This window comes from Bos indicus x Bos taurus, unplaced genomic scaffold, assembly GCF_003369695.1.
Source record: "Bos indicus x Bos taurus breed Angus x Brahman F1 hybrid unplaced genomic scaffold, Bos_hybrid_MaternalHap_v2.0 SuperScaffold_100147, whole genome shotgun sequence".
NCBI classification, from domain to species: Eukaryota; Metazoa; Chordata; class Mammalia; order Artiodactyla; family Bovidae; genus Bos; species Bos indicus x Bos taurus.
In genome coordinates, this window is record NW_020867070.1 from 272,592 (window position 1) to 299,847 (window position 27,256).

Here is a 27,256-nt window from a genome sequence, read left to right on the forward strand (position 1 = left end):
ATTGAAAAAGACACATGTATCCCATTGTTCATTGCAGCACTATTTACAAAAGTAGAACATGGAAGTGACCTAGATATCCATCAACAAATGAGCGGAAAATGAAATTGTGGTATGTATACACAATGGAATACTACTCAGCCATAAAAAGGAATGCCTTTGAGTCAGTTCTAATAAGGTAGATGAACCTAGAACCTATTATACAGAGTGAAATAAGTCAGAAAGAGAAAGATAAATATCATATTCTAATGCATATATATGGAATCTAGAAAAATGGTACTGAAAAATTTACCTACAGAGCAGCAGTGGAGAAATAGTCATAGAGAATAGACTCGTGGTCATGGGGAGAGGGGAGGAGAGGGTGAGATGTATGGAGAGAGTAACATGGAAACCTACAGTACCATGTGTAAAATAGATAGCCAACAGGAATTTGCTCTATGGCTAAGAAACTTAAAAAGGGACTCTGGATCAATCTAGAGGGGTGGGATGGGAAGGGAGATAAGAGGCAAGTTCAAAAGGGAGGGGATATATGTATACCTATGGCTGATTCATGTTGAGATTTGACAGAAAATAACAAAATTCTGTAAAGCAATTATCCTTCAATAAAAAGATTTAAAAAATTGATAATATGTAATTGGTAATCTGTGGTCATGTATGGATGTGAGAGTTGGACTGTGAAGAAGGCTGAGCACTGAAGAATTGATGCTTTTGAACTATGGTGTTGGAGAAGACTCTTGAGAGTCCTTTGGACTGCAAGGAGATCCAACCAGTCCATTCTAAAGGAGATCAGCCCTGGGATTTCTTTGGAAGGAATGATGCTAAAGCTGAAACTCCAGTACTTCGGCTACCTCATGGGAAGAGTTGACTCATTGGAAAAGACTCTGATGCTGGGAGGGATTGGGGGCAAGAGGAGAAGGGGACGACAGAGGATGAGATGGCTGGATGGCATCACTGACTCGATGGATGTGAGTCTGAGTGAACTCCGGGAGTTGGTGATGGACAGGGAGGCCTGGCATGCTGCAATTCATGGGGTCGCAAAGAGTCGGACATGACTGAGCAACTGATCTGATCTGATCTGATCTGAATTGGTAACATCACGGTTGCTTGATGCTTTTATTCAAAAACAAGACCAACACCTTCTCTAGTCTCTTCTTTGTGTGGGTTGTAGACCCTTCAGACTTAGCCAGTGGAGGCTCCAACCTTATGCTGAAGGCCCATCTTGTAACAGGAACAGTGAAAGCATTCACTGGCTCCTCTTGGCACCGTATCTGAATAAGTAGTGTCCTTCAGCAGAATTTGCCCATGTCCAAGTTATTTAAATATTGTTAAATAGTAATAATCTTGTAGGCCCATTTCTCACTGCATATATTTTTGTTATGCTTGTGTTGGAGCCTTTTCAGGTATTTATGTTCATGTTTCCATTAAGTTATAAGCACCCCAAGGGCTTATCTCCATTGTCTCTTTATGAAGCCCCACATCCACAGCAGCACATGTGATAGAAAAGTGGCTGGTGGTGAAGAGCCTTCTGCTGCTGAGTTAGACCTGAACCAGGTCCCAGAGAGTTGGAGGTGGTTGGTTTTCAGGTGATGGAGATGTTGTGTGTATGTTGAAGTTCACTGAGTTTTTGTGTGTGTTGTGTGTATGCAGGTCTGAGCTTGGTGTCTGTCTTTATTTCGAATTTCCTTTCCTGTCTTTGCTGTGGAGAGATGTTCCTTATCCTTCGAGGCCCTGTTCCAGTGCTACCAAGCCCCTGAAGCTCTTCTTGTTCTCCTTTCCTGGTGGAATTAACAGTCCCATCTTTTCTGCTCCCCAGAACTTCTCTCCTTTTTCATTACAGCACAGACATTGTCTTCCTGGGTGTCTTTCTGCCTTCCCTACCTGTGACCTCCTTGAGCAGATAGATGGTTTGTATCTGACTCATTTCAGGTCTTCCCTAGCCAAAGCTGCACATTCTCCAAGTTACTTCTTGAAATGAGATGAATGGTTGACTTCTTAATTGAAGCCTTCTTCTCCATTTGTACTTTGAGTAGAATCTGCCTGTGTTCTAAGTGCAAAAAGGCTGTAGAGAACCTTTTGCTTCCTGGCCACCACCCACCACCCCCGCCCCCATGCCCACTACTGCTGTTGCTAAGGAAAGTTGTGCTGTGGTCCCTAAAGCTCATCTGTCACGTCTGTCTCCTCAGGAGTAAGACCTCAGCTCTCACAGACGACAGTATCAAGGCCATGAGCGAAGTCATAACTGGCATCAGAACAATAAAATTAAATGCTTGGGAAAAGTCATTTATAGACCTTATTACCAGACTGAGAAGGTAAGTTTATATATATAGATGTCACTCCATATTTTCATTCTTTATTTCCTATTCTACTGGATGCTTTAGATGTCTTACCAAAGAAGTATTTAAGTTCACCAATACTTACTATTCACTGCATCATCCATATGTTACAGGAAGGTTAAGGAGAATGGTGGAGACATCATTTAACCTGCTCTTCCATTTACCATATTCTCAAAGGAAAAAATACATATGCTTCTTAGTTGTATAGAAATGAAATTCTAAGTAGTTCTGAAAACCTCAAATCTCAATAAGCAATGTCTTTAAGATAGTATTTGAGACAATGACATTCAAATTAAGATTGTAATTTATGTTGATGGCCCATAAATGAGGAGATTATAGAGATTGGTGTACCTATATTGAGCCGAACTATATGAATCACTATTCTTTTTTTAAATTAATTTATTTTTTATTGAGGGATAATTGCCTTGCAGAATTTTGCTGTTTTCTGTCAAACCTCAACATAAATCAGCCATAGGTATACAAATATCCCTTCCCTTTTGAACCTCCCTCCCATCTCTCTTTATTCTTCGTTGTTGTAATTAGTCAGTCATATCTGACTCTTTTGTGACCCCATGGACTGTAGCTCACCAGGCTCCTCTGTCCATGGAATTTCCCAGGCAGGAATACTGGAGGGATTGCCATTTCCTTCTCCAGAGGACATTCCTGACTGAGGGATTGAACCCGTGTTTCTGCATTGCAGGTGGATTCTTTATCACTAACAAATTCATGAATCACTATTATTCATTTCAAAAGGAGCTATGAAAACACTGTTCCTTTTGTTTTGCTTCATGTTTGTAGACTATTTTTCCATCTTTTATTTAAATATCTTATGAGCATTTCTCTGACCCCACCTTGTCACCTCTGACTTTGCACCTTTCTGGGGACCACCTCCCTGCCCCGCTGCTGGGAAAACACTCCTATGTTCCTTCTTCTCTGGTCTCCTCCAAGCCTGACCAACTCTAACTCATCTTCTCAGGGTCCACGTGTGTGTGACTTGCCCTGACTCCATTGCTCTGGGTTACATGCCTCTGCTCTGAGCTCCCATGGGAGCTGTGCTGACCGTCTCTGTCTATTCTCTCCCAATTTTGTGGTTGCTAATTCTCTTCCCCCACAGGTTCATGAGCCCCTGGAGGGGACAAGTTGTGTCTTTCTGTGAGGCTCCCAGCACAGGACTTGTGATTATGAATGCTTGTTGAATGAATGTTCAAACCCCATCTGATTGACCCAGAATGTTTGCAAGTGTGACTTTAATCCTCCCCTTACTTGAAAGAGTGAAGTGATGATGAAATCTGTGGTCCTGGTGTCGGGGCAGACCCCTGGGTGTGCACTATGCTAACGTGTCCATGATGTGAGGGATAGTTTATTTTAATCTGTGTCTACTCCCTAGAAAAGGGCCACTCACGTGGGGCACTGAATTCATGTCTTGTATGTTGATGCTTCTTTTAAATCCTATATCCTACTTTCTTTTCTAGGAAGGAAATTTCCAAGATTCTGAGAAGTTCCTACCTTAGGGGCATGAATATGGCAACATTTTTCACTGTGAGCAAAATCCTGATTTTTGTCACCTTCATCACCAATGAGCTCCTTGACAACCTGATCACAACCAGCCAAGTGTTTGTGGTGGTGATGCTGTTCGAGGCTCTGTGGTTCTCGAGTACCCTCTACTTCCCCATGGCCATCGAGAGGGTGTCAGAGGCTATTGTCAGCATCCAAAGAATCAAGGTTTAGAGAAAAATAACTTTTTAAACTTATAGCTGGATTTTACCTAAAATACCTCCTTTTATGTAGTGTCACTGTGTGCCAGTTAGGTGAGATTCAACTCTTTCAGTGCCAAGCTGTCAGTCTTTCAAAGTGTATGTACTTCCGTCTTTTCTTAGTGTGTTAAAAGTATCATAAGATCCATGAATGGGAAAGACTAAAGATTTATTCAAGAAAATTACAGATTCCAAGGGAACATTTCATGCAAAGATGGACTCAATAAAGAACAGAAATGGTATGGACCTAACAGAAGCAGAAGATGTTAAGAAGAGGTGGCAAGAATACACAGAACTATACAAAAAAGATCTTCATGACCCAGATAATCACAATGGGGTGATCACTCACCTAGAGCCAGACATCCTGGAATGCGAAGTCAACTGGGCCTTAGGAAGCATCAGTATGAACAAAGCTAGTGGAGGTGATAGAATTCCAGTTGAGCTATTTCATATCTTAAAAGATAATGCTGTGAAAGTGCTGAACTCAATATCCTGGCAAATTTGGAAACCTCAGCAGTGGCCACAGGCCTGGAAAAGCTCAGGTTTCATTCCAATCCCAAAGAAAGGCAATGCCATAGAATGCTCAAACTACTGAACAATTTCACTCATCTCACACACCAGCAAAGGAATGCTCAAAGCCAGGCTTCAGCAATATGTGAACCATGAAATTCCAGATGTTCATGCTGGTTTTAGAAAAGGCAGAGGAACCAGCAATCAAATTGCGAACATCCTTTGAATCATCGAAAAAGCAAGAAAGTTCCAGAAAAACATCTATTTCTGCTTTATTGACTATGCCAAAGCCTTTGACTGTGTGGATCACAATAAATTGTGGAAAATTCTGAATGAGATGGGAATACCAGACCACCTGACATGCCTCTTGAGAAATTTGTGTGCAGGTCAGGAAGCAACATTTAGAACTGGACATGGAACAACAGACTGGTTCCAAATAGGAAAAGGAGTACGTCAAGGCTGTATATTGTCACCCTCTTTATTTAACTTATATGCAGAGTACATCATGAGAAATGCTGGGCTGGAAGAAACACAAGCTGGAATCAAGATTGCTGGGAGAAATATCAATAACCTCAGATATGCAGATGACACCACCCTTATGGCAGAAAGTGAAAAGGAACTAAAGAGCCTCTTGATGAAAGTGAAAGTGGAGAGTGAAAAAGTTGGCTTAAAGCTCAACATTCAGAAAACGAAGATCATGGCATCCGGTCCCACCACGTCATGGGAAGTAGATGGGGAAACAGTGGAAACAGTGTCAGACTTTATATTTTGGGGCTCCAAAATCACTGCAGATGGTGATTGCAGCCATGAAATTAAAAGACGCTTACTCCTTGGAAAGAAAGTTATGACCAACCTAGATAGCATATTGAAAAGCAGAGACATTAGTTTGCCAACAAAGGTCTGTCTAGTCAAGGCTATGGTTTTTCCTGTGGTCATGTATGGATGTGAGAGTTGGACTGTGAAGAAGGCTGAGCGCCGAACAATTGATGCTTTTGAACTGTGGTGTTGGAGAAGACTCTTGAGAGTCCCTTGGACTGCAAGGACATCCAACCAGTCCATTCTGAAGGAGATCAGCCCTGGGATTTCTTTGGAAGGAATGATGGTAAAGCTGAAATTCCAGTACTTTGGCCACCTCATGGGAAGAGTTGGCTCATTGGAAAAGACTCTGATGCTGGGAGGGATTGGTGGCAAGAGGAGAAGGGGACGACAGAGGATGAGATGGCTGGATGGCATCACTGACTCAATGGACATGAATCTCAGTGAACTCCGGGAGTTGGTGATAGACAGGGAGGCCTGGCGTGCTGCAATTCATGGGGTCTCAAAGAGTCGGACATGACTGAGTGACTGATCTGATCTGATCTGATGCAGGTTAGGAAGCAACAGTTAGAAGTAAACATGGAACAACAGACTGGTTCCAAATAGGAAAAGAAGTATGTCAAGGCTGTATATTTTCACCCTGCTTATTTAACTTACATGCAGAGTACATCATGATAAACATTGGGCTGGATGAAGCACAAGCTGGATTCAAGATTGCTGGGAGAAATATCAATAACCTCAGATATGCAGATGAAACCACCCTTATGGCAGAAAGTGAAGAGGAACTAAGGAGCCTCTTGATGAAAGTGAAAGAGGAGAGTGAAAAAGTTGGCTTAAAGCTCAACATTCAGAAAACGAAGATCATGGCATCTGGTCCCATCACTTCATGGCAAATAGATAAGGAAACACTGGAAACAGTGGCAGACTTTATTCTTTTTTTTGGTGGGGGGGCTACAAAATCACTGCAGATGGTGAGTGCAGTCATGAAATTAAAAAATGCTAAAAAAAAAAAAATGCTTACTCCTTGAAAGGAAAGTTATGACCAACCTAGCAAAATATTAGAAAGCAGAGACATTACTTTGCCAACAAAGGTCCATCTAGTCAAGGCTATGGTTTTTCCAGTAGTCATGTATGCATGTGAGAGTTGGTCTATAAAGAAAGTTGAGCACTGAAGAATAGATTCATTTGAACTGTAGTGTTAGAGAAGACTCTTGTGAGTCCCTTGTACAGCAAGGGGATCCAAACAGTCCATCCTAATGGAGATCAGTTCTGGGTGTTCATTGGAAGGACTGATGTTGAAGCTGAAACTCCAATACTTTGACAACCTGATGCAAAGAGATGACTCATTTGAAAAGACCCTGATACTGGGAAAGACTGAAGACGGGAGGAGAAGGGAATGACAGAGGATGAGACGGTTGGATGGCATCACCGACTCAATGGACATGAGTTTAGCTAAACTCTGGGAGTTGTTGATGGACAGGGAGACCTGGCATGTTGCAGTCCATGAGTTCTCAAAGAGTCGGACACAACTGAGTCCCTGAACTGAACTGAAGATCCGTGCTCATTTAGCAGTAGTAGTATTAATAGCAGCAACACAGGCCTTTGCCATGCAGTGATAGCTGCAGGACGAGTCAAATCTAAAAGCAGGACATGCAAACAAATTGCATCTCCTGTGCTGACTGGAATGTTTAGGCAGTAATGGCGCACAGTCTTGGGGTGACTTGGATTCCTCTCCGGTCTGGGAGGGGAGGAATTTGCTGAGAAGTCCCTGTTCCCTGGGCAGGAAGTGTGGCCTCAGATTCACTTAGTTTTCTGTGTTTAAAACTGGATTCTTTCCACCAAAGATGTCTTATTGTTGAGTTCTGATCTCTGCATTTTTGTTCCTGTTCTTCTTTTACTTCGTGTCTAAGCCTCTCTGTAGCTGCCCTCATCCTTTCAAATGTGTGATTCCCACCATGCCTGTTGTCTCCTTTTTAAAACTAACTGTCCCTAAATAGTTAGGGGTAAATAATTTTTATCATGAAGACAAGAGCCTGGCACACAGTAGGTGCTCAAGTATTTCTGTTTAAAATGAAGATTAAATTGTCTCTGTGAAAATGAATGATTTACTATGTGGGCTTCCCTGGTGGCTCAGTGGTTAAAGCGTCTGCCTGGAATGTGGGAGACCTGGGTTTGATCCCTGGGTCGGGAAGATCCCCTGGAGAAGGAAATGGCAACCCCCTCTAGTATTCTTGTCTGAAGAATCCCATGGAGGGAGGAGCCTGGTAGGCTACAGTCCATGGGGTTGCAAAGAGTCGGACACGACTGAGCGATTTCACTTTCACTTCATAAGCCCAAGAAGTCTATTTTTCTCTAAACGATGAAGGGGGACCCATGTTCTTGGCACTGAATGACTCCCATGGGATTGTGAAAGATTTTTAACTTCAAAGCGCTAAAACTTTTCAGTGACTTTTACATCCAGTAAAATGTTTCTCTGAGGTTATCTTATTCACAGAGCAGCTTTAGGTTTTCCATTACCACCACTAGGAAGTCAGTCTTTTTGGCTGAAGTTCTGATAACCTGTTCTGGGTCTGCACTTCATGGCTCTAATGGCCATTTACTTTCAGCTTTTCATCAGAGTGGGTCCTGGAGAAAAATCCAGCCATCACTTCAGGTGCTTTTTTTCTTTGAAAGTGGGAATTTCTGTTCTAACACACATTGAGTGTTGATGTCTTGGTTACACACTTATGCTGAAATTGTATCTGATTCTGTGTAGACCAGATATATAACATATACATTACTCTCCATGGCCCTTGGTCTTTTTAATCAATAAAAATTGATATATTCCAGATGAGAAATTCAAGCAAGGTGTTTTGAGGCTTATGCTGCATCACAAAGTATGAAACCAATACAATACTGTAAAGTAATTAACCTCCAATTAAAATAAATAAATTTATTTAAAAACAAATAAATAAATAATAAAACAATATTTGTATAATTAAAAAAAAAAAACAAAACAAAAAAACTGATGCCCTGTTGACTCTTTGAGAAGGGCAGGCTGGTTCCTTAAGTGAGGGCAAGGGAGGTTTGATGGTTTGAGCCAGAGGGGTGACTTATGTGGTCTGCCCACCATCTTGTAGGTGCCATGAGCCAAGATCATACACAGTTCCCTGCTTTTGATCCCAGCAGCTCAGAAATGGCAGTTGGCTTGTGGTGTTTTTGTATCTTACTGTTCGTAATTGCCTTTCCATGTGTGTAGTTATGTTTAGTCCCTTTCGATTTATTTGTATTTTGTTGCTCAAGGAGATGTTTGTCCAGGTGCAAGTGCTCCCATACAGGGCCCTAGGTCCCAGCCTGCCTCATAACATTTCTCTTGTTGCTGTGTCAGCTTTAACTATGTAAGGCTGTAGCCATGCTACAGTGGTTGGACTGATTTGAACAACCATACAGTCTGATTATGCAAGACTCAGTCTTAGCTGGAGTTGGGACTATATAAGTGCATAAATGACATAGTGTCTCTCCTCTATGTGACTTAATATTCCTCTGGAGATTCAGAGGTAGGGAGGGTAGTGCCAGCTGGGGAGGTGCTGAGATGGTTCCCAGTAAGGTTAGTATTTGAGATGGGCCAGAAGGAAGGAAGGGGTCAGAACTCAGAGTGTCCGAGTAGAGGTCACCTGGGGAGTGTGGGCTTAGGTGCTGGTCTATCACTGGGAGGTGTTAATTGTGGTGGACACTCTTGGAGGTGCTGTAGAGAGATCAGGAAGGAGTGGTGTGTTTGGGGTCAGTTTGGTGGTTTTGAGGAGAACTCAGGAAGGAATCAGAAAAAGAAAAGTATCAGTATTTGAAATGATTAATTAGTGAGTGAGTTTCTGAAATTATGTTGTTTCGAGAGGAAAGAAGAATTGGGAAAGAGATGAGCTTTGGGAGAACAGATGAGAGCTGCTATGTGGCTGATGATGGGAGAGGTGGTGTGGAGAGAGGACTCAGGCTGCAGTGGTTGAGAGCCTGCAGAGAAGTCCTCAGACCACTGTCTGTTCATCTTGCCTCCTGCTGGACACGGGTTTGATGTGGACAGAAGTAGCTTTGCCCAGTGTTAGATTCTCTGTGAGCCTGGAAGAGAGGAGGAGGGAATGAGAGGATCAAGTCTCCTGCCAGCTAGTGTTTGGGAGAAATGCAAGGATCCTGTCTTTCTTTTCCTGCACAAGCATTTTCACTCATGTCCATCGAGTCGGTGATGCCATCCAGCCATCTCATCTTCTATTGTCCCCTTCTCCTCCTGGCCACAATCCCTCCCAGCATCAGGGTCTTTTCCAATGGGGAGTTGACTTACATGTATATATACTATAATAATAGTATATTACATACTATATACTATTTCTCAAGTGAACCAGTGAAGTCGCTCAGTCGTGTGCGACTCTTTGCGACCCCGTGGACTGTAGCCTACCAAGCTCCTCCATCCATGGGATTCTCCAGGCAAGAATACTGGAGTGGGTTGCCATTTCCTTCTCCAGGGGATCTTCCCTACCCAGGGATCGAACCCAGGTTTCCCACACTGGAGGCAGATGCTTTAACCGCTAAGCCACCAGGGAAGCACAAGACCTAATAAAATACAGCTATAAAATGATAGGTAGGCTGTATAAAATTTGCATTGCAAATTTCAGAGAAACAGTTGTTTTGTTTGTGCTTTCCTCTTTCAGTATAAACAATCTATATTTTGCCTAATTTTTTCTGTAGAAATTTCTGTTACTTGATGAGATGTCACAGTGCTACCCTCAGCTGCCATCAGATGGTACAACAATCATGGATGTGCAGGCATTTACAGCTTTTTGGGAAAAGGTAAGAAACCTTCCATTCCAAAATCGTGACTGCTAAAAGAAAACTGTGACATAGATTTACTGGAGAATTTTGAGATTTTACACATACTGTAAAATGTGACTTTCTCATTTACTGAGAATATGTTATAAAAATTCTCGGAATCAGGAATAAGGTTTACAGTGAATGGAGATTAAGTGTAAAATCAGCCTGAGGCATTTGACATGTTGCTCTTTTTCTCATTTTCAAGAGAGCTTTCAATGTATTAACATGTGTTGAGCTTAAAGTATGACAATCTCTTTAACAAGTGGTGCTGGGAAAACTGGTCAACCACTTGTAAAAGAATGAAAATAGAACACTTTCTAACACCATACACAAAAATAAACTCAAAATGGATTAAAGATCTAAATGTAAGACCAGAAACTATAAAACTCCTAGAGGAGAACATAGGCAAAACACTCTCTGACATACATCACAGCAGGATCCTCTATGACCCACCTCCCAGAATATTGGAAATAAAAGCAAAAATAAACAAATGGGACCTAATTAAACTTAAAAGCTTCTGCACAACAAAGGAAACTATTAGCAAGGTGAAAAGGCAGCCTTCAGAATGGGAGAAAATAATAGCAAATGAAGCAACTGACAAGCAACTAATCTCAAAAATATACAGGCAACTCCTACAGCTCAACTCCAGAAAAATAAATGACCCAATCAAAAAATGGGCCAAAGAACTAAATAGACATTTCTCCAAAGAAGACATACAGATGGCTAACAAACACATGAAAAGATGCTCAACATCACTCATTATCAGAGAAATGCAAATCAAAACCACTATGAGGTACCATTTCACGCCAGTCAGAATGGCTGCGATCCAAAAGTCTACAAGCAATAAATGCTGGAGAGGGTATGGAGAAAAGGGAACCCTCTTACACTGTTGGTGGGAATGCAAACTAGTACAGCCACTATGGAGAACAGTGTGGAGATTCCTTAAAAAACTGGAAATAGAACTGCCTTATGATCCAGCAATCCCACTGCTGGGCATACACACTGAGGAAACCAGAAGGGAAAGAGACACGTGTACCCCAATGTTCATTGCAGCACTGTTTATAATAGCCAGGACATGGAAGCAACCTAGATGTCCATCAGCAGATGAATGGATAAGAAAGCCATGGTACATATACACAATGGAGTATTACTCAGCCATTAAAAAGAATACATTTGAATCAGTTCTAATGAGATGGATGAAACTGGAACCTATTATTATACAGAGTGAAGTAAGCCAGAAGGAAAAACACCAATACAGTATACTAACGCATATATATGGAATTTAGAAAGATGGTAACAATAACCCTGTGTACGAGACTGCAAAAGAGACACCGATGTATAGATCAGTCTTATGGACTCTGTGGGAGAGGGAGAGGGTGGGGAGATTTGGGAGAATAGCATTGAAACATGTGTAATATCATGTATGAAACGAGTCACCAGTCCAGGTTCGATGCACGGTACTGGATACTTGGGGCTGGTGCACTGGGACGACCCAGAGGGAGAGTAGGGGAGGGAGGAGGGAGGAGGGTTCAGAATGGGGAACGTGGGTATATCTGTGGCGGATTCATTTCGATATTTGGCAAAACTAATACAATATTGTAAAGTTTAAAAATAAAATAAAATTAAAAAACATAAAAAACATAAAAAAATAAAGTATGTAAATTCTTCTTTTAATTTTTAGTTTATTTTTCACTATGTTTTATTACAGAGTATTAAATATAATTCCCTGTGCTATACAATAGGATCACCGTAAACAAAAGATATAGAACATAAATACATCTTTTCTTGAAAAGTGAAAGTTGCTCAGTCGTGTCTGACTCTTTGTGACCCCATGGACTATACAGTTCATGATTATCTCTAGGGCAGAGTACTGGAGTGGGTAGCCTTTCCCTTCTCCAGGAGATCTTCCCAACCCATGGATCGAACCTAGGTCTCCCACATTGCAGGCAGATTCTTTAGCAGCTGAGCCAGAAAAGCCAGATCTAATATTCTGGGCTGAAGTGTGAAGTGTGAATCACTTCAGCTATGTCTGAGCCTTTGTGACCCCAAGGACTATAGCCCACTAGGTGCCTCTGTCCATGGGAATGGATACCCACTCCAGTATTTCTGTTCTTGTTGTTCAGTAGCTCAGTGGTGTCCAGTTCTTTGCAACTCCAAGAACTGCAGCATGCCAGACTTCCCTGTCCTTCAGCATTCTCCCGGAGCTTGTTCAAACTCATGTCCATCGAGTCAGTGATGCCATCCAACCATCTCATCCTCTGTCATACCATTCTCCTCCTACTTTCAATCTTTCCCAGAACCAGGGTCTTTTCCAATGAGTCAGCTCTTTGCATCAGGTGGCCAAAGTATTGGAGCTTCAGCTTCAGCATCAGTCCTTCCAATGAATACTCAAGATTGATTTCCTCTAGGATTGACTTGTTTGATCTTCTTGCTGGCCAAGGGACTCTCAAGAGTCTTCTCCAACACCACAGTTCAAAAGCATCAATTCTTCTTCACTCAGCCTTCTTTATGGTCCAATTCTCACATCCATACATGACGACTGGAAAAACCATAGCTTTGACTATATGGACCTTTGTTGGCAAAGTAATGTCTCTGCTTTTTAATACACAGTTTAGGTTTGTCATAGCTTTTCTTCCAAGGAGCAAGCATTTTTAATTTCATGGCTGCAGTCACTGTCTGAAGTGATTTTGGAGCACAAGAAAATAAAATCTGCCACTGTTTCCACTTTCTCCCTTTCTATTTGCCATGACGCGATGAAACCAGATGCCATGATCTTAGATTTTAGAATGTTGAGTTTTAAGCCAGCTTTTTAACTCTCCTCTCTCACTTCCATCAAGAGGCTCTTTAGTTCCTCTTCACTTTCTGTCATTAGATTGGTATCACCTGCATGTTTGAGATTGTTGATATTCTGTCAGAATTCTAGATTCCATTTTGTGTTTCATCTGGCCTGGCATTCTGCATCATGTTGTCTGCATAAAAGTTAAATTATCAGGGTGACAATACATAGCTCTGACATACTCCTTTCCCAATTTGGAACCAGTCTATTGTTCCATGTCTCGTCCTAACTGTTTCCTCTTGACCTGCATACAGGTTTCTCAGGTGACAGGTAACATGATCTGGTATTCCCATCTGTTTATAAATTTTCCACAGTTTCTTGTAATCCACACAATTAAAGGCTTTAGCATAGTCAATGAAGCAGAAGTAGATATTTCTTTCTCCGGAGTTCTCTTGCTTTTTCTGTGATCCAGCAAATATCAGCAATTTGATCCCTGGTTCCTCTGTCTTTTCTAAACCCAGCTTATACATCTAGAAGTCCTCTGTTCATGTACTGCTGAAGCCTAGCTTGAAGGATTTTGAACATTACTTGGCTACCACGTGAAATGAGTGCAACTGTGTGGTAGTTGAAATGTTCCTCTGTTTGTGTGGGAATCTATTCAAAGAAGGACCCTTCCTAAAGTTAGCTAAAGCTGCCTCAAATTCCCAAAGAGATAAGATTTAATGAAGAGACCTCTAGGACACAGTATCTTAAAACAGGAAAGAGAAAAATGTGGGTTATATTTTGCATATCAGTTATGTTGACTATTGTTATCTTTTCCCCTTTGTAAAACAATTTGTGTTACTTTATTAAAATGGGTACATTTTTATAAACTTTAATTTGTAGGCATCAGAGACCCCAACCCTACAAGGCCTTTCCTTTACTGTCAGACCTGGTGAACTGTTAGCTGTGGTTGGACCTGTGGGCGCAGGAAAGGTAAGTTGTGATGCCTTTTGTCAGCTTGAGGCAACTCCACAGCCCCTGTTCAATCCTCAGAATGGAGCCCAGAGCCAAGTGTGACTCAGTTTGAATTGAGTGTGTCTAGAACATTGTTTCTCTAAGGGTGTTCCATGGAACACCCATTTTACAAGAATGTTTCATGGCAAATAAATCAGGATAAATGCATATTGTCTTTTCCTTCTTGGTGCTTCACATGGCTCAGTTGCGAATTGCTTGTGGGGAATTTGGATGTCTCAGTGAAGGAAATTATTTGTGACAGCTGTTCAGGATGGACAGAGACAATGTCCATCTGTGGCCCCTCCAGGAAGTCTGGAGGTCATAAAGCTCTTCCCGGAAACTTTGAGTATTTCCTCCTGTGACTTGATGTGATCCTTTCAGTGCATGTATAGTGAATGTGCAGCCATGTGCTGGAGATAAAGATACAGATGTGGGCAAGACCCCAACTCTCTGCCTTTCAGAGGCAACCAGGTTCTGGGGCGAGACAGGCATGCAGACATATTATTTCAGCCCAGTGTCGTGAGCACTCTGATGGTGTGGATACATACCACGTCTGTGTGATGTTGACGATCTGAAGGAAATGTGCACATGCACAACAAACAACAAAACAACAACAAACAGCAAACAAACAACAAAATACAGAAATCTACATGTGGGATGTGGGGTTCCCTGCTGGCTCAGTGGTATAAGAGTCCACCTGCCAATGCAGGAGACACCGGCTTGATCCCTGGTCTGGGAAGATCCCACATGTGGAGCAACTAAGCCCATGCACCATGACTATTGGGCCTGTGCTCTGGAGCCTGGGAGCTGCAACTGCTGAGCCCACGGGCTGCAGCTGCTGAAGCCTGCCCACTAGAGCCTGTGCTCCTTAACAAGAAAACCCCCATGCACTGCAATGAAGGCCCAGTGAAAACAAAAATAAATAAAATTAGAACTGTGGTACAGCAGAAGCCAACATAATATTGTAAAAAATATATGAAAAATAAATAAAAGAACTCAAGATAAATAAAATTATTTTTAAAAATGTGGGATGTGTGCACAAAAGGGTGATGATTTCCTCTACGATAGACTTTTGCTCTGCAGACACAGGTCACTTCAGAGTTCTTTCAGTTAATCATCTTTGATATATTCTTCACACATAGCTTTTTAAGAACAAGTGTTTGTCAAATAAAAGATACCCAGATGCAGGAGCAACTAAATTAAACATCAGATATAGAAAATACACATCCTGCTGGGCTGCTCTGCTAGAGAATGATGTTAACATTCTTAATTACTCTTTCCTGAGTAGAACTTCATCTGAAGGATACTTGGGCAGAGTAGATTGTTTATACTGTTGTTGTACTATATTCCCTGGCGGGTCAGATGGTAAAGTCTGCCTGCAGTGTGGGAGACCCAAGTTCGATCCCTGGGTTGGGAAGATCCCCTGGAGAAGGAAATGGCAGCCAAATCCAGTATTGTAACCTGGAAAATCCCATGGACAGAGTAGTCTGGTGGGCTACAGTCCATGGGCGCAAAGAGTTGGACACGACTAAGCAACTTCACGGTACTATTAATATATTCCTTATCAGTCATTTTTTCCCTTGACTTTTTGTGTTATTTTCAATTTTTTTTGGAATCAACTGTGAGGGCTGTACTTCATCCTGTTGAAGGAAAAGGATCTATCCTGTATCAAGCACCAGGGTGGGGTTGGGTGTGCTGCACGGCGTGTTCCGCCCTGAGTGCTGCCTGTTCACGTGTGTGCTGCCCTCTGTTGCAGTCGTCCCTGTTGAGTGCTGTGCTGGGGGAGCTGCCCCCGAGCCAGGGGAAGGTCCACGGGAGGATCGCGTATGTCTCTCAGCATCCCTGGTTGTTTCCAGGAACTGTGAAGAGTAACATTTTATTTGGGAAGAAATATAAAAAAAGACAGTATGAAAAAGTAACAAATGCTTGTGCTTTGAAAGAGGTGAGTAATGACTTGTGAGTTGCATTTATTTGAATTGGATCTAATGAAAAGACATCTATGGAAGTACTCTGTAAACTATAAAGTGCTAACTGAATGTCAAATCATTATACTATTATAAACTACTATCTAATAAAATATACTGTTATCTTGTGTTATTTGACTATTGAAATACCTTCATCATTAAAGGCTTCATGCTGATGTAACTGGAAAAAAAAAATGATAGTGTTGATTCAAACTACAAGATTTGTCAAAAGTTCTTTTTTTAAAAATGGAAAGATTTTTGAATGTTGCTTAATTTTTAAAGTTGGTCTTCTGGGTTTTTATGCAGGCATATCTACATATGCTGTCCTTTTAATGCTTATGGGATAATGACACTCACAGAATACCTTTTCTGGTGGGGGGAGGGGTTGTTTCATTCTGTGAAGTTTCATTAGCTTTTAACTTTTTTAATGGAAAGCTATAAAAACTTACAAAACAGAGAGCACAGTGTAATGAACCCTTCATGTACCCACCCCTAGTTTCAGCCAGAATCAGCTGGTGACCAGTCTCCCTGCATCTCTACCCCTGCCCTCTGCCAGCCCCACCCCCACCCAGAGTATTGTGGAGCAGATCCTAGACCTCATATTAGTTCATCTGTAAACACTTCATTGATTTTCTCTAAAAGATAGTAAAGCCTTTGGGGGAAAAAACTCACTATATTTCACCTGAAAAATACCTCAATTTCCTGAATATCATCAACCTGCTAGCCTGTGTTTGCGTGTTTTTGATCATCTCACTGAGAAATCTCCTTCACCACTGTTTGAACCCACGTAAGGTCTGCCCCTGTACTTAGCTGATGCTTCCTTGTTCCCTTTCAGTCTGTGAGTGTCTCTCTCCACTTCATTTTTGACTTGTAATTTATTATTTAAGGAAACTGGAATGCTTTAATATTTCTTTGTAATACTGCATCATTTCACTGATGGAGATTATTTTCAGAAATGGAGTTAGATTTCATAGAAATGGTGAGATGAAAGGTTTAACTGTTCGTTGGGATTCAAATAAGATTAGTGAATAAATGATGAGAACTAAACTTAACTGATAGGAGAATTCAATTTGGCAAAAAGAAAGGGAAAAAAGTAAATAACGTTAAATACTGTGTTACTCTCTTGGGTTATAAAAATCAGTGAATAATAGTGTTAAAGGGCTCCCCACCACCCCCACCCCTGGGTTCTGTTCAGTGCAGTCTGGAGTCCCACTATTCTCTTGTACTGTGAGGAAAAGACAGGGGCAGATCTTCAAAGGTGTGGTGTTGAAGACTCCAAACCTGCTTTGTGAGGAAACGGTAATTCTCCTCAAACAGCATAGGTTATATCAGGTGAGCATGTGCACGCTAAGTCACTTCAGTTGTGTCCGACTCTGCGGCCCTATGGACTGTAGCCTGGCAGGCTTATCTATCCATGGGATTCTCCAGGTAAGAATACTGGGTTGGGTTGCCATGCCTTCCTGCAGGGGATTTTCCTGACCTAGGGGTCAAACCCTCGTCTTTTATGTCTCCAGCATTGCCAGGTGGATTCTTTACCACTAGTGCCAGCTAGGAAGCCCTGTATCAAGTGAGTAGCATTTTACAATGATGTGAACAAACAGAATTGCTTTTCTAATGGGCTTGTTTCTTTATTCTGGGTTCTTGTTCATGGGTGATTGTACGTTTGCGGAAATGATGTCAAATTAGTAGGAATGAGCTAGATTTTTATTAAATGGTGTAGATTCCATGTAAAAAAAGAAGGGATAGCAAATGTAGAACAGTGAGAACAGTAGCTCCCATTTATTAAGAGTCCATGTGCAAAGGCTTTTTCTGTCTTTCACACGTGCACATGCACACACATAATTTAGATTTATGAGCTATTCATTCTTTATGAGTGTCTTCGATGTTCCCATCCTCATTTTATAGTTAGTATAACTGAGGCCTGGAGCGATGAGACACCTTATCTCTACATTTGCAGCTCAAGTTCAGATCCCAGGGAGATGATGCTTTGCCACAGCCTTGTGGAGTGACTGGACCAGTAACATGGGCAGTGTTCTGGGGCTTTACCCACCCTGGGGCATCTGTGCAGCACAGACTCTGGTGGGAAGGGGACCTGCAGGACTGGGCTGCACAGTGATTCTTCTGTATGTGATGTGACGTTTCTACAAATGTGGACTGCTCTCCTATTCGTGTCATAGTTGGGACATGGAGTTTGGGCCTCTCATGCCCAGCCCCTCCTTGGCAGAAAGGGAGGCCCAGAGTGGAGAAGTAGCGGAGAAGAGAGTTCTTCATCACTTGCCTGCTGTCACTCTGGACATGTCCTGTTACCTGCCTGGACCTCTGACGTTTCTGCAGCAAAATGAGAACACTGGGTCAGAGGGTTTCCAGGAGGTTTTGTTGCTGCTCTGAAATGTCATGTATGACTCTGATTAATAAGAGGTCCGCAAAGGCTTTATGACACCTGAGAACTAGTTAGTAAGTTAAAAGAGCCTCTCTGCCTGTCTCCTTTTGGATTCCAGGTATCAGAGGATGGTCATAAGGCAATCACAGGAAATAGCAGTGTCCTGGAGTTAGTCTGGCCTGTAGACACAGAGATGGCATGTGTGGTAGGAAAGGCTTGGCCAGGCTTCCCTCATAGCTCAGTTGGTAAAGAATGCACCTGTAATGCAGGAGACCCCAGTTCGATTCCTGGGTCAGGAATATCTGCTGGAGAAGGGATAGGCTACCCCTTCCAGTATTCTTGGGCTTCCCTTGTGACTCAGCTGGTAAAGAATCCACCTGCAATGTGGGAGACCCGGCTTCGATCTCTGGTTTGGGAAGATGCCCTGGAGAAGGGAAAGGCTACCCACTTCAGTATTCTGGCCTGGAAAATTCCATGGACTATATAGTCCATGGGGTCAAAAAGAATCAGACAAGACTGAGCGACTCTCACTTTCACTTTGGAGAGAAACAGTCCTGGGTAGTAACTCCAGATATGTGTCTCAGTTTCCATTCTTATTAAATGGGGGAGGGTTGGGGTTACTGTAAAGGCTACAGAAAATGCCTTTGAAGTGTAAACAAACCAGAGTTTCAGTTAATGATGGCTATTGTTACTATTCTAACCTTTTTCTCTCCATCCATTTATCCATCCATATAAATATAATAAAGATTTCTCCTTAGCCCTGCATCCCTCAAATCCTGGAGGAAAAAGCATATAAAAGCAACATTTATTTTTAAAAAAATATTTATTTAATTTGGAGGATAATTACAGTATTGTGATGATTTTTGCCATAGATCAACATGAATCAGCCATGGGTATACATGTGTCCCCCTATCCTGAACCCCCCTCCCACCTCCTTAACCACCCTATCCCACTGGATTGCCCCAGATTACTGGCTTTGGGTGCCCTGCTTTATGCATCAAACTTGCACTGGTCATCTATTTTACTTATGGTACTGTACATGTTTCAATTCAATGCTATTCTCTCAAATTATCCCACCTTCACCTTCTCCCCTGAGTCCAAAAGTCTGTTCTTTACATCTGTGTCTCCTCTGCTGCCAAGCATGTAGGATCTTCATTACTGTCTTTCTAGAAGCAACATTTTTATGTAACATATGTTAGTAGCAACTAGATGTATTATACTAGATCTTATTGAAGGAACTATTTAAGTTCATTGAGCTAAAAATTTTTCTGTAACAAAACAGGGAGACATGAAGTAATCAGACTGCAATGTTGATTCCGGCTGATGACATCAACTCCAAGGTCTAGGAGTCAGAAGGTTCAGGAATTGAGTCCCAGTCATTCTATTCACCAGATGTTTGGTTTGGGGTTTTTTGATCCTTACAAGCTTGTTTCTTCATCTGTAAAATGGAGATAGTAAAACTATCAATCTCATGAGGTTTTTTTTGAGGATGAAATGTGGTTGTGATTTTAAAGCACCTGATTGCTAGGGACATAACAAGTACTCTGTAAATGAGTTTTAAAATAAATTAAATTTTAAATAGAAGCTCAGCCAGATTCTGGAAAATTATATCCATAAATGTGACATGTAATAAAGAAGTATTTAACTTCTTATGGAAGAGTATTTCGCTTCCATTATTCAAGTTGATATTTCTATCAGTGCTCTACACATAGTACAGTATGTAAGTCAACAATAACAATATTCTGTTACCCAATATAGTATATAACATTTGTTACATGTTATCTTTAAGGCATTTGAAAATGTTTAGTGAACATGTATTTAGAGGTATCAAATTGATAAATTCTAGTTTAATATTTTTCCACATGGATCAGTTACTTGGACATTTCTTTTCAGACTGCTTTGACAATCATCAGATAATAAGTTTATTGGTAATTATATATCTAGGTCGGAGGAGGCAATGGCACCTCACTCCAGTACTCTTGCCTGGAAAATCCCATGGATGGAGGAGCCTGGAGGGCTGCAGTCCATGGGGTTGCTGAGGGTCGGACACGGCTGAGCGACTTCACTTTCACTTTTCACTTTCATGCGTTGGAGAAGGAAATGGCAACCCATTCCAGTGTTCTTGCTTGGAGAATCCCAGGGATGGGGGAGCCTGTTGGGCTGCCGTCTATGGGGTGGCACAGAGTCGGACACGACTGAAGTGACTTAGCATAACATATGTCTAGGTATAGAGGCCTTCAAGTCTTGAGTTACTTTATTGAGTTGTCTGCATTTCAAATATACCTTCAGTCACCATCTGGGCAGCATAATATGAAAGAGAAGAAGGCTCTGAACTGACATGAGCTGGTTCAGATTCCAGCTCTTCTGTTTAACATCTGACCAGTGATGTGACCTCACTCAGTCTCAGTTTCCTCATCTGTGAAATGGGGCCAACACTTACTGTGCAGCTTGCTGTGAGGATTAGAGATAATGAGCATCATGGCCCAGCATAGAGCTTGGTACACAGATCTTACACCCCAGGAGCTGACAGAAGCCATGTGCATGTGTACAAATGATGGAGCAGAATAAGATGGTCCTTCATGAGAGATGAGAATGAGAGCCTTGGGAACCCAGCAGGAAGAGAGATGAGTGCAGGACGGTTTCATGGGAGAGTGTGTTTGGGGTGAGGCTAGAAAATGGGCAGGATATTTACAGGCTGTGAGGGAAAGAGCAATTCCAAATGGAAGAAAAGCTGTGAAGGAAAGCAGGGCCTCCTGTTATTTGACTCTGGAACCCATCCCTCCTCTGCGAGGGCCTCACATCTGGCCCTCATTAACCATTTGCTTCTACTGTAAGTCTCCATTGTCGCTGAAGGGCCCTTGATGTGCTTCTGGATGGATGGCACCAAACCATTATCACCTTTTCCTAGTTTGCCTCTGGTGTGTGTGTCTGCTGTTCAGTGAGAATTGGTTAAATTTTTGAGCTTCCTTGGTCGCTCAGACAGTAAAGAATCTGTCTGCAATGCAGGAAGAACTGGGTTCACTCCCTGGGTTGGAAAGATCCCCTGGAGAAGAAAATGGCAACCCACTCCATTATTCGTGCCTGGAGAATTCCATGGACAGAGGAGCCTCGTAGGCTACAGTCCATGGGATCACGGAATTGGACATGACTGAGTGATTAACACTTAGTTACTTAACTTTGAGGTAACAAATATGAATAAGAACACTTTCCTGTCAGTGGAAGGAACTGTAATATATGCCCAACTCAGGCTTTTCCCCTTTAATCAGAACACATTGGCTGAGAAATCAACTTGACTTGGTTTTACTTCAAATCCTCCAAAATGTTTTTCCCCTTGGTGGCTTGTTCATATATAATGTGCAGTGTCAACAACACACTCAAAGTATTATTACCAGACTCAGAGATAGCTTCTTAGGTGTTGGAAAGAGAGGCCGTGAGTGCTTTTTCTAGAATGTGGTTAAGATTGCTGTATTACAATGTGGTGCTATTTTAAGAAGAAAACCATTTGAACAACATAAAATCAAAGCATAAAAACTAAGCGGAACAGTTTGCAAGGACTGTGAACAGTGAAAGAGAGGCCAAGTAATTCTGTGTGTGGGCATGAGGCTGAGAACATAACACAACTCATTTTTTCAATGAAAACCAAAAGTAAGCAATGGTTTTAATTTCTGAGCCCAAGAAAGAAAGAATATGAGGTAATTATAAATTACCACAACAGAACATTTGCTGCCTTTCATCAGATGCACCTCCATTAAGAGTTGAGTGAGTGGACAACCTGTGTGTGTCTGTGTCTTTGTGATCATCAGGGAGGGTGACGATGAAATTTCTTTCTTCCACGGTGGTCATATGCTTTGTATGTTATGATTTACACTGTAAACAGGGTCCTACTGTTGGCTTGATGAGAAAATAGGGATGAGTAACCAACAGCAAGTTATAATCAATTCATGTCCTTTTTTCATTTGTGGAGATGTTCACACACTTCTTTAGATTCTCACAGCATCCTTGAGTTCAGTGACGCTGGTTTCTGCAGCACATTCTATAGAAGAGGAAAATGAGACTTAGGGAGGTCAAAGGACTTGTCTGTCATAGTGGCACCAGTGAGCTACTTGCTTTCTCCCCAGATTTGCTGCAGTAGAGACAGAGAAATGAAGGCTTCATCTGCAGAAAGGTACTGGTGTGCATCTTGGTTGATGTATGAGGGGTTTAGTGATAAAAACTCCAAACCCTGTCTATGACAGAATGTGCCAATTGACAATTATAGGTAGCATATGACTCCTAATATGATACCATGTAACTTAAGTCTAAGGCAGAGGAACCAGAGATCAAATTCCCAACATCTGTTGGGTCATAGAAAAAGCAAGAGAATTCCGGAAAAGCATCTACTTCTGCTTCACTGATATGATAAAGCCTTTCACTGTGTGTATCACAACAAAGGGTAGAAAATTCCTAAAAGAGATTGGGATACCAGAGCACCTTACTGGCCACCTGTGAAACCTGTATGGAGGTCAAGAAGCAACAGTTACAACTGGACATGGAGCAATGGACTGATTCCAAATTGGGAAAGGAGTACAAAGCTGTATATTGTCATCCTGCTTATTTAACTTATATGCAGAGTACACCATGTGAAATTCCAGGCTGGATGAAGCCCAAGCTAGAATAAAGATTGCTGAGAGAAATATCAATAATCTCAGATATGCAGATGACAGAACCCTTATAGCAGAAAGTGAAGGGAAACTAAAGAGCCTCTTGATGAATGTGAAAGAGGAGAGTGAAAAAGTTGGCTTAACACTGAACATTCAAAAAACTAAGATCATGGCATCCATTTCCATCACTTCATGGCAATAGATGGGGAAACAGTGGAAACAGTGATAGACTTTATTTTCTTGGCCTCCAAAATCACTTCAGGTGGTGACTGCAGTCATGAAATTAAAAACGTTTACTCCTTAGGAGAAAAGCTATGACAAATCTAGACAGCATATTAAAAGGCAGAGGCATTGCTTTGCCAACAAAGTTCTGCCTAGTCAGGGCTATGGTTTTTCCGGTAGTCATGTATGGATGTGAGAGTTGGATCATAAAGAAAGCTGAATGCAGAAGAATAGATGTTTTTGAACTGTGGTGTTGGAGAAGATTCTTGAGAGTCCCTTGGACTTCAAGGAGATCAAACATGTCAATGGTAAAGGATATTGACCCTGAATATTGACCCTTCATTGGAAGGACTGATGTTGAAGCTCCAATACTTTGACCACCTGATGGGAAGAATCGACTCATTAGAAAAGACCCTGATGCTGCAAAAGATTGAAGCCAGGACTAGAAGGGGATGACAGAGGATGAGATGGTTGGATGGCATCCCTGATTCAGTGGACATGAGTTTGAACAAGCTCCATGAGATGGTAAAGGACAAGGAAGGCTGAAGTGCTGCATTCCATGGATCACAAAGCGTCAAATACAACTGAGTGATTGAACAACTTCTTAAGCCTGATCTCTATTGCGTCATTTTGGGAATGTACTTGTCATCTATTCTTTTTTTCCCATGTTACTCTGGGGGAAATAGGCTGATTTGTCTATTTACCTCTTAAATAATATTCATATATAACTTTTGATTGATTCCCAGATCCTCAAGTTGCAACTTTATTTCCTTCTTAGCTTTGAGTTTTTCCTGCTTTCACAGACAAGTATCTACTTAGTCTAGCTGATCTGTTGGGTGTCCTTTGAGCACACCATTTCTTTCCTTTTGATTTTCCTGCCCAGCTTGCTCTTTCTGCTCCCATTTCTTGTACAGACCTTGTCTGTCACTTACTTTAAGTATTACTGTGAAGACTTGGTTCAGGTGTTATCCCTTCTATGAAAGTGGGAAGCTGAGGCAGAGATCAGCAAAATGTCTTTTTAAGAGACACTCATTCCTGATAAAAAGAAGTCCTGTGCCTTTGCCAGCCTCACACCTGTGTCTCTAGCACAGACCTCCACACTTACATGTCCAGCTGCAATGTGACATCACCGAGAGGTCATCTCAGCTTGTCCACAAGCGAAGTCTAAACCTGTATCCACCATCTTCCCCAGCTCAGTAAATGGAGACCCTGTTCTTCCCCTTCCTTATGCCCCAAACACCACAATCTCCTCTTCTCTTACAGCCACACCCATCCTGTCAGCAGGTCTTTCAGACTGTGCCTTCAACATGTGCCTGGAGTGTGACCCCATCTCTCCATTCCCACTGCTCTCACTCTGGTCCTGACCACTGTCATCTCTCACCTCGATTACTCTGGTAGCCTCCTCACTTGTATCTACCCTCACCCTTCCCCACTTACTGTCTTTTTCTGTAAAGCACAGGAGCAATTCTTAAAACCTCAAACAGATCTGTCCTCCCCCTCCTCCTCTTACTGGAGTGCCCCCAGGCTCCTCCTGTTCTGTCTCTGCCCTCACTCCCCTCATTCTCACTCTGCTCCCCTGCCTCCTCGTCCTGAACGCCTTGGGCATCTCCCCATGGCCCCTGCACTTGCCCATCCCTCTGTGAGGAGCAGCCTCTCCAAGTCTGCCTGAGCCCCGCCCCTTCCCCCAGATCTGCTCACACCTCCTCTGAGCAGAGCCCTCACACCCCAGTGTGGACTCACTTCCCTCCTTCACTCTCCCTCCCCCTGAGCCAGCTTCCTTTTCCTTCCTGTCCTCAGTACTTGTGCTCCAGGTTAATTTTCCATATCGTCTGTCTTTCATCCTGGAAATAAACTCTAGGACCTTTGTTTCTTCACAGCTGAGTTCATTGTCCCCAGAGCAATGTCTGTCATACAGTAGGCCCTCAGTAAATATCTGTTAAAATGGTCAAATGCATAGATGCTGTGCAAAACTACAGAATGAAAACAAATAAAAAACACTGAGAGGGTTTTTTGTTTGTTTGTTTGTTTGTTTTAGTTTTCAAGGTTACAATTTAGTTACTCTGACTTACACCCACTGCTATAGATTTCCAGGTCGCTCGGTGGTAAAGAATCCACCTGCCAGTGCGGGAGACACAGGAGACACTGATTCGATTCCTGGGTCAGGAAGATCTCCTGGAGGAGGAAATAGCAAACCACTCCAGATTTGTTGCCTGGAGAATCCCATGGACAGAGGAGCCTGACAAGCCCTAGTCCATGAAGTTACAAAGGGTTGAATATGACTTAGCAGCTGAGCATGTATACAAATTAATCAAATATTTGTATGAGGAACTAATAATAAAAGTGTAAGATGGCTCAGTTCAATTCAGTTCAGTTGCTCAGTCGTGTCCGACTCTTTGCGACCCCAAGAATCACAGCCTGCCAGGCCTCCCTGTCTATCACCAACTCCCTGAGTTCACTCAAACTCATGTCCATCAGGTCGGTGATGCCATCCAGCCATCTCATCCCCTGTCGTCCCCTTCTCCTCCTGCCCCCAATCCCTCCCAGCATCAGAGTCTTTTCCAATGAGTCAACTCTTTGCACGAAGTGGTCAAAGTACTGGAGTTTCAGCTTTAGCATCATTCCTTGCAAAGAACACCCAGGACTGATCTCCTTTAGAATGGACTGGTTGGATCCCCTTGCAGTCCAAGGGACTCTCAAGAGTCTTCTCCAACACCACAGTTCAAAAGCATCAATTCTTCAGCGCTCAACTTTCTTCACAGTCCAACTCTCACATCCATACATGACTACTGGAAAAATCATAGCCTTGATTATACGGACCTTTGTTGGCAAAGTAATGTCTATGATTTTGAATATGCTATCTAGGTTGATCATAACTTTCCTCCCAAGTAGTAAGTGTCTTTTAATTTCATGGCTGCAAACACCATCTGCAGTGACTTTGGAGCCCCCAAAAATAAAGTCTGACACTGTTTCCACTGTTTCCCATCTAATTCCCATGAAGTGGTGGGATCAGATGCCATGATCCTAGTTTTCTGAATGTTGAGTTTTCAGCCAACTTTTTCACTCTCCTCTTTCACTTTCATCCAGAGGCTTTTTAGTTCCACTTCACTTTCTGCCATAAGCGTGGTGTCATCTGCATATCTGAGGTTATTGATATTTCTCCTGGCAATCTTGATTCCAGCTTGTGCTTCTTCCAGCCCAGTGTTTCTCATGATGTACTCTGCATATAAGTTAAATAAGCAGGGTGACAACATACAGCCTTGACGTACTCCTTTTCCTATTTGGAACCAATCTGTTGTTCCATGTCCTGTTCTAACTGTTGCTTCCTGACCTGCATACAGGTTTCTCAAGAGGCAGATCAGGTGGTCTGGTATTCCCATCTCTCAGAATTTTCCACAGTTTATTGTGATCCACACAATTGTGGATATTTGTTTATTTATATTTGATATAAATGGTAGTAGGACACAATTTATATATTTTCCCCCTTTTCTATCTGTATAGGATTTACAGCTTTTGGAGGAAGGGGATCTAACTGAGATAGGAGATAGAGGAACCCCACTGAATGAAGGACAGAAAGCCCCAGTCAGCCTCGCCAGGTAAATGGGGTTTCAGTTATCATCCTGCCCCTCCTCCTTTGCGGCTCCTTGTGGACGTATGCACACAGATCCCACTCACCAGGTGGGTCTGTGTGAAGCAGGGTCTTGGCCCTTTCCCTGGGCTTGTAGGAGGAACATTAAATTGTTGGACACCATCATGATTCAGAGATGAGACCCAGGGAGTGTGAACTGTTGTCTGCTGATGTCTCTCTGTGTTTTCTAGAGCCGTGTATCAGGATGCAGACATCTACCTCCTGGACGATCCGCTCAGCGCAGTGGATGCAGGAGTCAGCAGGCACTTGTTCAAACAGTGAGTTTGCTCCTGTTTTCTATGGTTTCTTTTTTCCAAGAGCCCTGTAGAGACGAGAGAAGAGAGCTCAGGAAGGTCTTTGTGCTCCAGGAGACTCAGCTCCCTCTGCCCTGGTGTCCCTCCCTCCCC

The 27,256-nt window shown here is 42.3% G+C and overlaps 1 protein-coding gene across 1 annotated transcript in view; it reads left to right on the forward strand.

Annotated features, from left to right (window-relative positions):
- LOC113888455 (multidrug resistance-associated protein 4-like) overlaps positions 1–27,256 on the forward strand; it is a 161,846-nt gene that overhangs the window by 24,387 nt on the left and 110,203 nt on the right. The window contains 7 exon segments of the mRNA XM_027535578.1: positions 2,181–2,306; positions 3,803–4,052; positions 10,124–10,225; positions 13,908–13,997; positions 15,775–15,960; positions 26,723–26,817; positions 27,041–27,127. Coding sequence (XP_027391379.1) covers positions 2,181–2,306; positions 3,803–4,052; positions 10,124–10,225; positions 13,908–13,997; positions 15,775–15,960; positions 26,723–26,817; positions 27,041–27,127 — 936 coding nt within the window.